At 41.6% G+C, this 18,458-nt stretch overlaps 1 protein-coding gene across 4 annotated transcripts in view; it reads right to left on the minus strand.

Annotated features, from left to right (window-relative positions):
• Window positions 1–18,458, minus strand: part of ARHGAP26 (Rho GTPase activating protein 26) — a 311,057-nt gene that overhangs the window by 2,710 nt on the left and 289,889 nt on the right. For 2 of the 4 annotated variants that reach the window (XR_010793662.1, XM_066613312.1), the window contains exons 21-22: window positions 17,728–17,838; window positions 13,389–13,480 (exon numbers count right to left, since the gene is read on the minus strand). Coding sequence is in view for 2 of the 4 variants with exons in the window: in XM_066613312.1 (XP_066469409.1) it covers window positions 13,389–13,480; window positions 17,728–17,838 (203 nt within the window). In the remaining 2 variants the exon portion in view is untranslated. Of the gene's footprint in view, window positions 1–3; window positions 4,366–13,388; window positions 13,481–17,727; window positions 17,839–18,458 lie in introns of those variants that run through there. The other 2 variants (XM_066613313.1, XR_010793663.1) reach the window with 2 other exon arrangements.

Raw genomic sequence — 18,458 nt, forward strand, 5'->3', positions numbered from 1 at the left:
TGAGAAATGCTGGTTATTAGTCTATAGAACATAAACTTTAAAAAAAAAAAATCAGGAATCTCATTACCTGAATGTTTCTTGTTCTTCCTAGCAGATGTAAACTATGCCAGTGGTTCCCAAACATTTTTGACTGGCAGCTCCCTTGACCTACTGGGCCATTGGCCGCAGCTCACCATTAGGGCTACAGTCCTATACATTGTATAGGGTGGCAGGTTTCTTTGGTGAGTATTCTGTGGCTCTCTTGGTTGGTTTCTGCAGTTCCCCAGAAGCCTTAGCTCACAGTTTGGGAACCACTGGACTACTCTAAAAGTCTTCTCATTATGATGTCCCTCTGCCTATGAAGTTACAGGTCACATAATTTCTCCTGCAGTTTTTTTCCCCACCTAATCACAGAAGTAGGTTGATTCCTCCCCCCACAACCAAATCAAGATTTTGTTTCTGCCTGTGTGAAGGTTACAAATCACTCCCAGGGCCTTCAGGATTACTGGAATACATACTGTATTTATTGTACTGTATAAATATATGAAAGTACATGTATAACCTAATTATTCATGGATTTTTCAGTCATGGTTTTATCTCAATGCAGTGAGAAGGGCCCTTAAATTAAAGGAAAGAAATCTTTTAACAATAGCCTCGTTAAAATAGCCTGCTGAGAATCCATCAATCATTCTCTCTCCAAGTACTTAGAACAGCTTAACTCTAAGGCAAGTGACCCCTCCCTTCCCCTCAGCACGTGAAAGAAAATCGCTTTGCATTCTTTCTCAGCTCTGGACTCTGGGTGAAGAGAGGGGTCGCTGGTTCAGAGTGTTTCTAAGCGCCTGGAGAGAGACTGATTGATGGATTGTCTGCCTAATAACTCTGTCTTACATCACAAAGATCAGCAAGGTTGTTTTTAAATTGCCTAGCAAGGGACATGGTTTTTTAAATGGATTTGCTTTAATGTGATTTTTTTTCCATATATGTGAGTTCTGGGAACTGAACCCTCCCAAATAATGAGACCCAACCTGTATCTTTATCCCTTGGATCAGGAACATATTGCTTCCTTTGACTGATACAGAGCTGGTTTTGGTTTGTGGCCCCCTACGAGGGACACCATCTCTGTGCCCATGAGAAGAAGCAGCCTGCCTTATGGCAACTAGGGGGCTTAAGGAAGGTGAATAAGCATTTTTAGATTATTTGAATTATACAACTACACACAGTGAAGTTGGGGGCTTAATTATATCATAGAAATAAGAACAGCATGCTTCTCTTTGCTCAATACCATCAGTACAAACACACATGCTATTTAGTGGGGATCCCTACCTTCCACATACTGCAATCATGATTAAATTCTTGGCAGAATGCCACAAGTTTCAGCAGAATAATTTCAAGGATTGGTTTGAGTAGTCTCCATTTCTATTCCCCACAGGATTCAAAGCATTATTGTTACTATTTAATGTCTCAGTGGCAAAGACATTTTACAGCACAACTAATAAAAAGTCTTGAGGAGCTTACTGCCCAAACCGTGACTGTCTCCTTCAGAAGCAAGTGAGTATGATCAAATACAGTTACAGGTATTATTTGTTTTAGTAGGTGGTGAGGATGAAGGGATTCGTATCTCACTCTTTTCCTGAAACTCCTCACATTTATTCTTCACTTTTTGCATTCCCATTTTCTGAGATTTAAATTCTCCACTTCCCTCCCATGTGACCTGTTCTTTGGTCTAAATTCTCTTTCATATTATGTAACTAGAATTCCTTCCTACAACTTCCTTTTCTCTGCCCTTCTCCCCCTTTTTAAGCTCCCTGTATTTATGTAGTTAACAGGCATTCAAACATTTTATTCCTGTTTGCAAAAACCACTGTGATGACAATAGCATTATGTAAGCTCGGTCATACATGTTAGGCCACAGGAGGATGGCAAGGAAGGAAGGAAGGAAGTATGAAGAAACCATTGCCATTTCTATGCTGATAATATAAAAAGCCTCTCTTGGGTGTAAACATGACTTAGTGCAAAAATGAGGAAAGCCAATCTTCAGTTGTTAAGAAAATTAAAGCACATATTCTTTTTCTGCTCTAAAGGACTATCCTGTGCATAGCGTTCGAAAAACACTTCTGTTATGAATTTAAATTCCAAGAACGTATTAAGCCCAAGGACAGCAAAGCACTGTAAGTTAACCCCCCCCCCCCAAAAAAAAGAATGCCTGTCAAAATAAAAATGGAAGGGGTCACAAGTAGAATGGACATTTTTTTTAAAAGGGTGTGTGTCTATTTCTTCATGCACCTTTGGACCAAACCTCCTAAGAAATCACACCCTGCAGCAATGAAAAACTGCAGAGTAATTTTTTTGTTTGTTTGTACTATGATGCTTGAGTTGTTATGATCTTAGAAAGGTGGCCAGGATTAGGGGGAGAGAAGGTTTTCCTGAGGAAACTCAGCAATCAGGGAATCAGTGGGCAGGACTTCTTATGGATTAAGAACTGGTCGAAGACCAGGAAACAGAGAGTGGGTGTCAATGGACAATTTTCACAATGGTGCAAGGTGAAAAATGGTGTGCCCCAAGGATCGGTCGTGAAGAGGCACGTTTTGTCTTGCACCTGAAATGTCTGAACAAAGCCACATGCTTAGAGCCACATGCCTTATCTACATGTTTGCATTTATGGGAAAAAACAGTGTTATGGTGATAGAACAGTGTAAGGACATTTATCTTGCAGGTAACAAGTGCAACATTAAGTATTTAGGAAGATAAATATGCATTTGGCCTTGAATCTTAAATTTGTGGTAGTGCGGACTATATTGCCGTCTTAAGCATGTTCACTCAGAAGTCCATCTTACTAAGGTGAATGGTGCTTACTCCTCAATAAATATGTTTAGGATTGCAGCCTTACATTCATGAAATGAAGCACAGATTACCCTGGCTAAATTGTTTGTGATTTTGGCTGATAGCTAAGAGGGCAATGAGGTCTTTCTCTGGTTTTATTTATGCACCTCTATTGCACAAGCCTTGGGTGGTAAGTCTATCTTTCATTTCAAGCAGCCACTTTATCTTAAAAATCTATTCACCAGCAATGAGAAACTATATAACTGAGACCTAAATAGATTGACCAGACCCTGCCATAAGTCACACTGTCAACTCTGTTCCTATAGATATCCAAACAATACCCATTACAGAACCTAATAATGACAGCTGCATTTTTAGGGACTCATTCATTGGCTTATCCTCGACTGCAATATATACTATTATCCGATGCCTACATAGGACAAACAAATACATCTCTATGATAAAGAATAAATGGACAAACACGTGACATCATAAATGGCAAGGTCCAGCAAGCAGCTGGGAAACATGTCAATTTCCAAAAATTGTTCCACTGCAAATTTGGTGACTCAGTCCTCCAACAGAAAAAATTTCAAAGGGAGATCACATAAGAAGAAATCGGAATTAGAATTTATAATAAGACTTAACACCATCACAAGAAGGGGTCTGAATCACAACTTGGGTTTATCACATACAAGTTTATCAATTGACTAAGCATAGCTGCTGTTACCACTTATTGTTAATTGTCACTGTGCTTATCTTGCATAATTTTAAGTTTGTTACATATCAGTCTTGCTTCACTTCCTCTTGCTAATTCAATCTGCTGGGCTTTTTGTAAAAAAAAAAAATCTTCTATTGCTGAGTGTCGCATGTGCACCCACCCCGCCTGCTTAGCCTTTCATTTCATGCATCTGCTGATGTGGAATGCATTCCATGAAAGCTTCTACTGAAATAAATTTGTCAACCTTCAGGGTGCTACAGGACTCTTTGTTGTTAGCTGCAGGCTCACACCCTACCCCTCTGTAATTTATAACATTTTGATCGCACCCTACCTCCAACACGTTCAGGACAGCATGAGAAATATTTCTTTTAATCCTTGCCCTTCCATCCCTTGGACAGGTTATAAAAAACAATTTGCTATACCAGCATTACTGTACAAACAGCAACTTCACAACAAGAACGGCTTAATTTCGTTCAAGTGTTAATGGTTTTAGCATAAAAGAATTAAGCAAAGTAGTGTGCATTTATTTATACATTATATTCCTTCTTCATCTCTTTCTTGTTTTATTTTAACCCACTAATGTGTGAGGGAAAAGGGGGGGGAGAAGAGAAGCAAAACAAATGTGTCCTAATAGATTAAAATAGAAACTGTTTTTCAGAACCAGAAGAAATGAACTTTCCTGAATAAATATGAAGCATTTTGCTTCAATGATGAACATCAAAGTTCTTCTGATTGTTAACACAGCAAAACAATGAAGCTTTCAGGAACAACAGATCTCCGGTCTGGATGTTCTTTCTTTTCCAGATTCAGCTACATATTTATTTTTTCAGAGGCAACCCTATTCACACCTTAGGAAAAGATTTAAAAATATCAACAAAATGGAAGACATGTGACACTTCAAGAGGGCTTCAAACAGGCAAACAAATAGATGATATGGGCTCAGTTGTGCTGAATAAATTCTGAATGCATGACTAGACTTGCAAGTAAGCTTACAAGGACCTTTATAAATATTCAGACTGGGTGGATCAAGAACATAGACCCTCTGTCAATCTATTTTAGATCCAAGTTTAAACTTGAACAACCTAAACGTCGCAGAGATACGGGTGAATGTTAATGCTGCTTTTTATTGCAATACCATCACTTTTAATACATTGTTCCCCCATACAACATCTGCAGAGTCCTTATTAAACAGCCCAGATTTTACCATCTTTTTTCCTTTAAAGTCATTTCCTGTGCAGCAAAGGCTTCCATCTGCTATTTAATTTCTCAATTAATTCATATCCCATGGAGTATATCAACCCTTCTTTCATCAGGGAAATGTTTATATTTGTACCTAATTCTGATTCTTCCATTTGCTTATAGAGTCAGAGTTGGAAAGGACCCACAAAGTCATCTAGTCCAACCCCCTGCCTGTAGCAGGAAATCTTCCTAGAGCAGGGGTGCTCACACTTTTTTGGCTCGAGAGCTACTTTGAAACCCAGCAAGGCCCGGAGATCTACCAGAGTTTTTTTTACAATGTTCGCGCCATCATAACATATAACATTTATGTGTACAATGTATGTTGGTGTACCTTGAGCACCACTGAGTATAACAGGACTTACTCCTGAGTAGACATGCCTAGGATTAGGCTGTGAGGGTGCAAACCTAGCCACACTTACCTGGGAGTAAGCCCCATTGAGTACAATGGGCCTTACTCCCGGCGTTTCCTCCCAGAGGCACCTGAAGGGGGGGGTCGGCACTCTGCGATCTACTCATTTTGCTTCGCGATCTACCGGTAAATCGCGATCCATCTATTGAGCACCCCTGTCCTAGAGCATATCCAGCAGATTGCTGTTGAAGATCTCCAGTGAGGGAGAACCCACCACTTCCCTTGGCAATTGCCAAAACACTCTTACTGTCAATTTCTTTTCTGCTGTCCAAGCGGAATCTCCTCTCTTGCAGTTTGTATCTGCTGGATCTAGTTCTACTCTCAGAGGCAGTTGAGAACAAATTTGTTCCTTCTTTCATATCCCCTCTCAGCCTTCTCCAGGCTAAACATATCATGATCCCTCAACCTTTCCTCTTAGGGCTTGTTCTCCAGCCCTCTGATCATCCTTGTTGCTCTTTTCTGAATCTGCTCCAGTTTGGCTGCATCTTCCTAAAGTATGGTGCCCAGAATTGGACACAGTTCTCCAGGTGAGGTCTGACCAACGCAAAGTGGAACCACTATTTCTTGTGACTTGAAAGTTACGCTTCTATTAATGCAGGCTAAAATTGTGTTAGCCTTCTTTGCAGCTGCATCACACTGCTGACTCATGTTCATCTTGTGACTCACTGCAACTCCAAGATCCCTCTCATATGTTGTGCTGCCAAGCCAGGTATCTTTCACTCTGTACCTGCACCTTTGGTTATTTTTGCATAAGTGCAGACATTTTGCATTTGCCCCTGCTGAACTTCATCTTATTCATTTCAGCCCAGTATTCCATTCTGTCTTCCTGAAGACTTCTGCTATCTTCTACCATGTTTACTACTCCTCTCAGCTTTGTGTGATCTGCAAATTTGATGAGGCCTCCTTGTATCCCTTCATCCAAGTCATTGATGAAGATGTTAAAGAGAAATGGGTTCTAAGACAGAGCCCCCGGGCACTCAACTTGAAACAGTCCTCCAGGTTGATGTGAAGCTATTGACAAGCACCCTTTGTCTACTGTCATCCAACCAGTTGAGAATCTACCTAACAATGGTATAATCTAGCCTATATTTTACAAACCTGCCAATTAAGCTGTTGTGGGGAACCTTGTCAAATGCTTTACTGAAGTTGAGATAAATTACATCCACAGCATTCCCTTGTCCAATAAGCAAGTAACCCAATCAAAAAAGGAGATGAGATTGTCTTGCAAGGTTTATTTTTGACAAACAGTGTTGGTTTCTATAATCAAACAGTTGTTAACCAGATGTGTGCAGACTATGTTTTATCATTTATTTGAATATCTTCCTGGTATTGAAGTCAGGCTGACTGGTCTGTAGTTTCCTAGGTCTTCTCTTTCTCCTTTTTAAAAGACTAGGACTACTTTAGCCTGCTTCCAGTCTAGCAACATCTCCCCCATCTTCCAGAATTTCTCAAAGGTAATTGACAGAGCCTCCGTGAATACATCTGCAAGTTCCTTTAGTACTCTAGGACGTGCTTCATCTGGTCCAAATGACAAATTTATTTAGACCAATATGGTAGTTCTTAACTGTCAATCATCTCCAGACATGTGCAGTTCATGTTTTCATTATCTCTGTGGGGATGTATGTATTTCCCCCCACCATCAGCCAATGATCCAGCATCCACATTTGCACAATCCTCCTTCTGAGAGGAGATAGAAGCAATGTAGGAGTTAAGCAGTTCCACTGTCTCTTTGACACCAGACACCAATTGGCCATCCTTATCGAGCAGCAATCCACCCTCTCATTTCTTTTTCTCTTCCTTTGGGCACACCTAAGAAAACCCTTTTGATTATGTTAAATGTCCTAATTGTTTTCCTCAAGGCTTTATTTTATTTTGACCTGTAGTGTGCTATACCCTAGGGCAGGGCTTTTCAAACTGGGGCATGCCCTAGCCAGAGGGCCCTGGCCTCTTTCCCCTTAAGGGGCAGGGTCATGGGGGGTAGTGATATGATCCCCAGGATCACTAAGGGATCCTTCAAGGACTGGAATCTACTCACCAGTCCCTGCAGCAGCCTCCCTGGGGTGCGGGGAGCCTTGCAGGAGCATCTGCAGGGCTCCATTGCCTTCTCCCCGGCCCCGCCACCTCCCCCCTCCCCTGCAAAGACTTACCGCGGTCCTCAGACTCCCTGCATGTTTGAGAACTGCAGCCCTAGTGGCTCAGAACCACACAATGTATAACTTGACCTGCACCAATTACAACACAATAATGGCTCCTATAATTTATCCTCTGGCCTAACTGCTCACAGGGCACAAGCCTAACCAGGTCTAGTCAGAAGTAAGTCCTATTTTGTTTAATGGGGCTTACTCTCAGGAAAGTGTGGTTAGGATTGCAGCTATAGTCTTACTGAAATTTACATGATGGTATTAAAACAGTTTTATGCAACTGGTTAAGCACCTCTCAACCGAATGCCATAACTTGCACCAATATTTTTAGGCCAGAATATGGTTCTGTCTATTGGTGAAGCTACCAAAGGCCTCCTGCAAAAGTCCTGTTTTTACTTCCAATATGTGGCCATTCTTCTTGACAAGCTTTACTGTAAGCTCTCCCGTCACAATTTTGAATGAAGACACTATGTGCCTGGTTGAATATTCTTAACAGGTGAAGTAGTAATATTTATAGGACTCTAGCAGTAACTAGAGGTGTATAGACATTAGCAGTGTCGTGTTAAATGACTGCCTTGTCAACTGCATGAAACACAGTCTTTCATTTAGAGCAGCCATTTTCAACCACTGTGCTGTGGCACACTAGTGTGCCGTGAGTGGTCCACAGGTGTGCCACAGGAATTTGGAGGAAGATAATTTATTAGTAGGGCCAATGGGGAGGTGAGCCCCACACTGGCAGCATGGTGTGCCTTGTCAATTGTCAAAAACCTGATGGTGTGCCTTGACAATTTTAGTGCCTTGTCAGTGTGCCTTGAGATGAAAAAGATTGAAAATCACTGATTTAGAGAGATGAATTTGAGAACAGCTTCGGCTCCTCTTTTATACATCACAAACTGTGGACCAAATTCAAATGTATTACTTGCTCCACTACACAAAACCCGAGTCTTCCATGATAACAGCATCATGGCATTGCTGCTTTACTACTGAACTTCCCCACTGGAACCTGAGCTATTCCTGCTTTGTATGTGCTGCGTATGTTTTGTCTGCTCTCATTTGAACCTGGTCTCTGTTCAAAGTAGCCTCTTTCAGGTGACCCTGCTTTCAGTGACTGGATAAGTTGTGACTAGACATAGGGCCTTCTCCCTGATGATGCCCAATTGTAGAATATGTTCCCCAGAGACATTCAAATGGTGCAAACCTTCCTGACTTTTATGAGGTTGAGACCACTGTATTCTCCTGAACTTTCAATGACTTATCTGTTGTCTGCTGCAGTTATTGTGACTACTGCTGTTTTATTTATTTTATTAATGACTTGATTTATTGTTAAGTTGATTTTACTTGTGCATTACTTATTTACTTGATGCCCCAGTAGGGTTTCAAGTTGAAAAGTGAGATATATGTAATTTTAAAAAAAGGAACACAATTACAGTGTGAGAAATACCTTTCCCTATTACAAATGGTTGGCAACCTTCAGTCTCGAAAGACTATGGTATAAGCCTACAGCACCCAGTATTCCCAGGCGGTCTCCCATTCAAGTACTAACCAGGCTTGACCCTGCTTAGCTTCCAAGATCAGACTAGATTGGGCATGTGCAGGGTAACAGTTGGACAACTCTCAGCCTTTTATAGCTTATCTCTTTCCAAGATGTTTATATAGCACAGTTTCACAGAATCTAACGTTTGGGATAGGGTTGTTATCTCAAACTATCTCAGGGTTAAGATATTTTTCATAAAATATATTATATTCCTAGCCTACCCTAAAATATCTCAGGGAATCATATTCCCATTCCATTCGCTATGTATACAGTTTTATAAAGTAGACTTTTTTGGGGGTAAGGAAAATATTAGCATTACTAGAAACTGAAACAGCAACAGTAGTATATCTTTATTAGGACTATGCAAAAATATCAAAGAGGGGAGCAAGCCGGTCGCTGACAAGAACGCTTTTTCAGGTTAGATATGCATACAAATATGCAAATAAAATAAAATAGTATGACGAAAAGCTTCAGTCCCCAGCTTATAATAGTCTTAAAATGGAGTGGAAGAGGTGCACTGTACAGCCAGGATACAGCTAACTCCAGCTGGAAAGTCTCCTCTCTCTCTCTCTCTCTCTCTCTCTCTCTCAGGTGTCTGTAACTACTTCCTACTTTCTCTCTCCCCCCACTTTCCCCAGGCTTGATAAATATATCAATCAACCACACAGCTTCTCCACCCATCAGGATACCATCATCTTAACCAGGGGTGCCCAAACCCCGGCCCTGGGGCCACTTGCGGCCCTCAAGGTCTCTCAGTGCAGCCCTCAGGGAGCTCCCAGTCTCCAATGAACCTCTGGCCCTCTGGTGATTTGTTGGAGCCCACACTGGCCCGATGCAACTGCTCTCAGCATAAGGGCAACTGTTTGACCTCTCGCGTGAGCTGTGGGATGAGGGCTCCCTCCACTGCTTGCTGTTTCACATCTGTGAAGCAGTAGCGGCAGAAAAGGAAAGGCCAGCCTTGCTTTGTGCAAGGCCTTTTATAGGCCTTGAGCTATTGGAAGACCTTCATTCAGTCATATAAGTTCATCTGTAATATATTCATTTATGTAAACATATGTAAATTTATTCAAATTTGAAATGTAAATTAATTCTTTCCCCCCCCGCCCCCGACACAGTGTCAGAGAGACGATGTGGCCCTCCTGCCAAAAACTTTGGACACCCCTGATCTTAACAATTAGCTCGTATTGACATCAACCAACCATTCTGAACTATCAATCAATAGCTACTTAACAATAAGCCAAAACAAATAAGAGATAGCGGTTATTTGGCTCTCTCTAAAAATAATTGGATGAGTGAATGGGGAATCTCTTCTAGGGTAGAGAGCAGGAATGAAGAAAAATGTGGTAGCCCTTAAATATTACCAATATTTAGACAGAAATAACAACAACTAATTTTTGGTTATGCATTTCTTAACATGCAGCTTGGAGAAGATAGTTGGTTAATCTTTTTTTAAAAAATTGTTCACTTATTTGTGTCTTTTTAGATTGTCCCACTAAAGGTACTATGGACCACCTATGCCCACATGCTAACAGTGTCCAGGTGTCATTAATTTGGAATTATTCACAATACCTGAGCTACTGAGTGGTCAGTTTATGACTCAGCACAATTTAGGATTCTTTGATTGGGCTGGACCCACTTGGGCCTTCTCTATATAAGTGGGAGTGGGAACCTATAGTGTGTGTGCTTCGTGCCTGGGGTGCTGCAGGACATTCTGCCCAACCAAACAATGATCCTGCACTGGGAATTATTTATTCTTTCATAAGTAGCTAGTTAATTTATTTATTTTTCACATTTTTATACTGCCCTTTCGGTGTACACAGCTGCTCCCCTCCTTTTGTCCTCACAACAACCCTATGAGGTAGGTGAGGCTGAGAGAAAGTGACTGGCCCAAGGTCACCCAGGAAGCTTTGTGGCTAAGGGGGGATTTGAACCTGGATCTTCCAGGTCTAAGTCCACCTCCCAAACCACTACACCACCCTGGCTCTCAAAGCAGGGGTTCTCAAAGTTATGTGCCTTAGAATGTCACGGTATACTCACGAGGTCCTTAGCGGCCCCTGCTACCTGTTCTCCTGAGTGCCACCATCTTGGATCTCACAAAATCTCAGAAGATTTGGATGCCACCATCCTGGAACTCAGAAGATCTTGTAAGATTTGGGCATTGCTATCTTGGATCTTATGAGGTTCAAATGGCTGCACCTGGCTGAGCCAGGAAAAAGAGGTTGTGGCTTACCATGTGACCCAGGAACGTTTGGGAAGCACTGGTTTATTGTTTTCTTGCTGCCTTTGAATATTTGTACTCACTCCCTGTTGGGACCCTCCTTTGAGAGCCCTGTTGCGGAGAGGAAAGATCCTCCTTACTTACTAGTATATATTATATTAGGAAGATTTATATACTGCTTCTCAACAAAGTAGTTCACAAAGCGGTTTACATAGAAATAAATCAGTAAATGATTCCCTGTCCCTAAAGGGCTCACATTAAAAAAACAAACAGAGAAGAGACACCAGTGACAGCCACTGGAAAGACACCACACTAGGGTGAAGAGGTCTTTAATAAGCTTTTTAAAGCCTAGTAATGGAGTGCATGTTAATTGCTTGACCAGTGGGAATTGGGTTGCCCTCCAAGGAACTTTTATCTAACTATCCAGCAAACCCCGCTCCTTCTGCCTGCAGTTGAGCCTTGGAGGTGGCAGCCATAGGCATTAGGAACGAAGTGGGAGGGGAAGTGCTAAGTGACTTGTGAGCAGACAAAGCTGCAAGGAGGTGGGTGCAGACTGTTTAAGCTTGGGGAGCATGCAAATTGCAGTTTCCGTGGCCCAGGACACCCTGAATGCCTCTGGCCCGATGGGCCCCTGCATTACAGTACATTTTAGAGAACTAAATTCACATTGCAGTTTGGAAACATGCCTTTATGAACATTTATACACGTCAGAGTATGTGAATACTACTCTGGAAACATACACCAGAGTAAAATTGCCAAAAGGTAAATCTATAATGATACGCCTAAATGTTACAACCAATGGAGGCAATTGTTTATTATGAAAAATATAGAGAATAGATTTCCTGACTAGACCTGGCTCATTCTCACAAATCTCTTGGGTTGTGTATTATCAAGGATAGCAGAATCCAAACAACATAGACAAAGAGCTTGTGGGCCCCTTTAGCTACAGAAATTCAGTCTGACTAATGAGAAGCAGATTTATGTATCTGGGTTCACTTATTCTCTCTTACAAAAGATTACAGCAGAAGGCTGTGAGGCTTGTATGGCAAACACAGAAGAAGAAAAGAAAAATCTAACACTAAATCAACCCCTGCTTCATTCACATCACTTTCTTATTAAAAATGGTTAAATGTTTTCTACTAATGCAGCAGTTTTCAAGTGAACTTTGCCACAATTTCTAAGAAATAGAATGTAATAGAGAAAAAGTTGTCCACTTTCCTGTTCTCTCTCTCCAGTTACATAGGATGTTATTAAGGAAGCATGCTGTATGCAAAGAATAGTATATAAGTTGTCTCTCTGCATGAACCCATCCATTTTTATCTAGCTACCACTGTTTATTTGATACACAGCTTGTGTTCATTCGGCTTTCCTATACGCCTAAGAGACAAGGGAGCTGTGTGCTGACTGGTCAATCAAGAGCACCAAGAATCTGAGATGAAAATTCTACCTCTCAGTCTTTCTCCCAATCATTTCCTTCTCCTCCTCACCATACTTTGTCTTTGCTGAAATAGGAAACCATCACTTCCTCCCCAACCCCAGGGATGCTGCAGTTTCTGGGCCTGGTATTTCTTCCTCACACATTGTGCTTAATCTGCTGTATATCAAAGCCCTGATAAAACACCCTTCACTCAAAGCCCACAACAGGAGCCACGATTCGTTGGAGTTTGCAGTTTTGAGTCTTGCCACATGGAAACTTTTACTGAGTCTTCTACTTTAGTTACAGATTCCTCAAAATCAGGCATGGAAGGACAAGGCACTGTTTATCTACCCATTCCGAACAACGGATCCAATTCACAGTGCTCATCTGGCTGCTCTGACCTTCTGTTATTATCAAGCCAATCAATCTTTGAAACTCTCAATGTAATTTGAACTGCAGACTCTGGAGTTAGGAATGCTGAGTACTGTATATGGGGCTCATCTGGAGTTTTCCAATTTTACTCCCAGAAATTAGGCAATGTTCTGTTCTCTATCCACTGTTTCCCCACTCCAAATGGCATCTAGAGTGGTTTTTCCTTCCACAGGGTTTCAAATATGCATTTCTCTTTGCAATCCCCCAAATGTACACTTTTGCACTTTTTTTGTACAGATTTTGTCCTCCCAACCTCAAGGATTCCACATGAACATTCAGCCCATTGAATTTTGTGGCAGCTCTCTACACTCCTTTGAAAGCTGGAGACCTCAATCTCTCTTTGATGATTAATTGTATAAAGTTTTCAATTATTCTGTTCAATGGAAAATACTTCAGCAAAACTGATCTGCCTTCTGTCCTGCAAAATCATCCCCATTCATGCTTTCTCATATTATGACCACACTCATATTACGACACTCACCATTGTCAAATATGGTGCCCGCAGTAAAGGAAAGCTCTGAGTCATGTTCTGCTTTACAGGCATACAACGCTCTGGCTTTGCGGAATGGGGAGCTGTGGAATGAAAATTCAAAAACAAATCAGTACGGACAAAAGTGATTGTGTAGGATTGTTTCTGTATGTGGGAACAAGAAGTTATTTTTATATAGCCTTTCCTGGAAAATCCTTGAAACATTTGTTGAAATTGCCACATGGCAAAAAGCAGGGTTAAAGAGAGAGTACAAGTCAGGGGAGAGAACGGTGACAAAGATTCCGTGTAATGGTAAGCACATTGAGACACACATACCCCACAAACCCCACTTCCTCTTCAGAGCCATATTTCGCCATTTCAGAAATTTTGCTGAAAAGATTACTGCAGCAGTTGGGGACAGTTAAGCACGTTTGCCCAATGCACTGAGCAATACTAGGTACCAGGGTGCTAGAAGAACAGGAAAAGAAAGTCAAGGACAGGGGAAGGGGAATCACCTCTACAGGAAGTCAGCTGTGAATATTTTTGTGAGTTGCTGATAAGAAATGTTTAGTCACAGATTTGGTCCCGGTTTAGGGCAGTTGCAGGGAAACTTCTAACAATCGCTCTAGTTCCCTAATGGCCCAATCCTATGAGCCTTTTACATTATTAGAAATTAGATCCAGGACACAAATTTTAGGACAAAATAAAGAATAGGCAACACTGGATAAATATTGTATCAGAAAAAAATTGCAGTTACATTACACTTATATGTGAAATTCATTCACATGAATTTTGTATACAGGTCCTCGTTGCCCAGTGAAGTACTATGTAGCCCCAATTCCCAAGTCATGTCCAGAATTTCGAATTGTACTTAATACGGAACTACCAATTAAGGCTTATGCCTTCTGCGATACCAATATGTTAGACCAGGTGGTCTGTTCAGATTTCTAAAGGCAAGAATAAACGACAGTGTTGGAAAAACCCATGCAGACATGTATAAGTCTGAAATCAAACAGGTTTAACAAAACTTGTTCACAACTTCTAGTATGATCTCACAGTACATCACTAGGATGGGGTGGAAGTGGAAAGGAAGAGTGCTGGATAGACAAAAAGAAAGAGCAGCTGAGTTCCCTGCTATTCAGGAAATCCTGTAACTGTTTAGGAGCTGGGAAGCTACGATGAGGGAATGCTAGAAAAAAACGCACATGTCAGCATATTATTTAGTAATTAATAGAAGTTAAACAGCAGCTTTGAAGAAAAACACACACCCAGCCCTGTATGGTCCATTTTTGGTTTCCTATTTCTTTTGGTGTTTTCCTCTTTTGGTTGTATTCTCAGAGCACAGTACTGCAGTGTCCTTCTTTTGTGCTGCAGTGCCCTTCAAAGACCAGTCTGGATGATCAAGGACATAACGAGCCCTGGATCTTTCTGATCAGTCTTTTAAAATTTTTTGCCTCTGAGAATGGCACATGGCCAGGAAAGCACTCAGCTGAGTTTTGCACATGTGACCTTGTACAGTCTACAGAATAAAGAGAGATTTCCTCTTTAGAATGATGCTGTTCTGCTTATGTTACACTAGATGTAGCCTTTCATTGAAACCAAACATTGCCATCATGTTACATGGAAACTTGAGGTTGACGATCTAAGGTTGGAGAGAGGTTTTACATTTAAACAGAACAGTAGCCTGGTAGAATGCACGTGTCCTTTTGTGAACTAAGTCTATAATCTATCCCTTCAACAGAAAAAAGATTATGAGGGAACTGCAGAAAGCTCCTGTTCAGTTTAATTTCTGAAGAAATTCTGAAGAAATTCAACATTTTACGTCAAGTGCTAGTTAGCATGAATCAAAAGAAGCATGTTTCAAGAATGTATCAAAAATCCCTCACCACACTGTGCTCCCATGCAGTGGCATAGCTAGTGAGGGCGGGGGGCAATCCACCCCACGTACTAGACTTGGGGGGAGACACCACAAATTACACAACATCACTCACATCGCGGAGGTTACGTATAACCCCATCATGCTATATACCGTTGGATGCGGATGTTCCAGCTGAATGCAATGCAAAAAACCAGAGGGAATTATCTCCTTTCCATCAAAACTTATAGCCACAAAACTGGAAACAAAAAAATGCATGGCGCCCTATGGAAAGTGAAGTCGAGCCATATCGTGCGTTTACTCATGAGTAGGCGAGCGTGCCTTAGTCCGTCGGAAAAGGCAGGCTGAGAGGAATCGAATGACAGCAGAATGGTTCCTATCCAATGAAAGCTGCTCCCCAAAAACACCCAAGAAGGAAGGCCCTACCTCCAAGCAGACAAATGTATTGAGCCCTATGGAAAGTAAAAGTAAGCCACATGGTCGCGTTTATTCACAAGTAAGCAAACGTGCCTTGGCTGCTGGTCAAGTCAAGCAAAGGGGAATGCAAGGCTGGTTGCATGGTCCCAATCTGATGAAAGTGGAGCTCAACAACTGCTCCAGAAGGCAGCACCCCCAAAGAATAAAACAGTCTTGAGCTGGCAAGGTGGACACTGGGGAGAGCTGAAAATCTCACTGATTTTTTTTGTGTGTGTGGGGGGTGTTATTGCAGGTAGGCTACAGAGAAAATTCACTTGGTGAAACAGGGTTAGCTTCCCCTTATTTAATTATCTGTTTTTCTTTAATTATTTATAATTATTTGATTTTGCTTGATGATGTCACTTCCAGCCATGGCATTACTTCTGGTGGATCCTGGACAGATTGTCATTCTAAAAAGTGGGTCCCAGTGTTAAAAGTTTGAGAACCACTGCCTTAACTCAAAACAGGCCAATGAGACATCTTGGGGAGGGGGGGGTGACACCCTAGTGACCAAAATTCTGGAAATCGTGGCTTTTAGGAATAATGCCATCATGTAATATACCATTTGGTGCAGAATTTCATCCATTGCTTGAGGGGAAATATTCACTGCACTTACTTTCTGGTCATTATTATTATTAATTTCATGTCATGACTATTACTATCTCTCAGTCTCACCTACCTCACCGGGTTGTTGTGAGGACAAAATAAGGAAACCATGTATACCACCCTGAGCTGCTCAGAGGAAGGGTGGTATAAAAATGTGAATATCCTTTCCTGGATAAGGTAAGGAGGTCAATCAACCACATTCTTGGGTCCCATAGGGACTATCCATGAGCTGAGCTTGTCTGTCATTATGGCTTTTGTTCCCTGCTATTGCTTCTATCTCCTTGATCACTCTCACAAAGTGATCAGGGTCCAAGAAAGCCCATGTCCACTTGAGTTTTCTTCCTCTGGTCATTTTTTTGCCTTCCCCCCCTTTTGGTGCATTTTCCATTTATTTTGTATGATGAAGCAATCTTCCATAAGTAGAGGTATTTGTTTCCAGTGAGTAGGATAGGTTCACAACCCAAGTCTTATTGAACACAATGTGCTGAGAAAAATGAATAACACCATTTTCAAACACCTCTATGAGTGTTCTCACTGATTGAAAATGCTGTAAAAATGATGGACAATGGAATTGCACAACAAAGCCATGGGACACCGATTCTGCTATAGTGTAAACTGTTGATCTTGAAATCTAGGGTTGGCTTATAATTCAGGTAAAATGGGAAGACATTATATCAGAGACAGTGAAAGTCCCAGTAAAAGTCCTGGGAAGCAATTCTGCAACATTTTTACAGTCTGGACAAGTGTTTGAAAGCAGCAGAAAATGTAATAAATACCATTGGCCTTTTTGCAGTGTATTTTGTATATCTTGGCTTAACAGGTTTGAGTTTTAAGAGCACTACAATCTGATATGACAGAGTTACCATCTTATATGTACAACTTCCCAAGCTGTAAATGCAAACATTTAGATTGAACGACACCACTGAATGTGCAAAAAGGGAACACTGGACTGTAGTAAGAAGTCAGCCTTACAAGAAATGAATGAACTTTATCTGCAGTTCTTCATATTTGGGGAATGGTAATAAATGCTTACCTGTTGCAGAGGTGAATTTAGCAAGTTGCAAGCAATAAAAGCAATTTAGCAGAACAGAAAGTCAAGCACTGTTGAAGGAATTCTTCAGAAAAAGCCTGGCATTACAGCTGGGATGATTAGAAAATGATAGCTAAGGCAGCCAGTGCTTAAGTAACTCAATCCATTCCTCCTGTGGGGTTACAGAATGTTTAAAAAGTTTCCTTGCCTGCTGCCTGACAGCAGCAGAGGGATACTGAGGTCTAGTTAACAACAATGAGAAGCTGGGCCACAGTGAGGAAGTTTCAGCAAGGCAGGGAAAAAAGAAACACGTCAACTTAAAATGTGATCGCAGCCGTGGCAACTGAAGCAAGCAAAACAAAACCCTCAAACCTGCAACAGACCTGATGGGGGATGAGTCGCTGGACGTAGAGGAGGTGGGCATAGGGCTGGATGGTGCAGAGAACATAGGCCAGGACGGTGAAAGGGGTGACGTTGGACTTGGATTCTGAGGGCTGCAAGACAGAACCGGATAACTCATCAAGACACAGGAAACCACAACACACACATGCACAGAGAGACAGTTACACACACTTGAGGCATGGTCCAGCAGCAATGGGTGCCTGGAGAATGTTTTTCACCACACCAGGGTAAAAGCCAATATGGAAAATCTGGGAGCTCTAGGATAGGATCCCAAAGCTGGAGGCTGATTTCTTCATATACATAGAAGAGCCAGGCCCCCCCCCCATTAGCCCCTGCTCTATTATTCCCTCACTGGCAAGCTTTGCTGCATTCAGCCATAGCGTTCCAAACTACTGAGGCCATCCCAGGGAACACAGCTGCTTGCATTTGCTCCTCTGATACCTACCTGCTTTGTTTTAGATATTCCCCTCTGGTTGCCAGTGTTTGTGGAGAAATACAATCAAGCAGCTGCATTCAACACTTAGCAAATCTGCAAGTGTTTGTTGCATTTTCTTTCAGTTTGTTGTGATGCTATGTGAAGAGAGAGACTATTTTCTGGATATTTTCACAACCCACAGCACATGAAAACCATTTCCTGTTTATATTTACAAGTAAATGAGCCTTGGAGACTGCAAACCCAGAGGAGGTCATTACACAGGTCTACAAATTTGAT

Source organism: Tiliqua scincoides, chromosome 2, assembly GCF_035046505.1.
Source record: "Tiliqua scincoides isolate rTilSci1 chromosome 2, rTilSci1.hap2, whole genome shotgun sequence".
NCBI classification, from domain to species: domain Eukaryota; kingdom Metazoa; phylum Chordata; class Lepidosauria; order Squamata; family Scincidae; genus Tiliqua; species Tiliqua scincoides.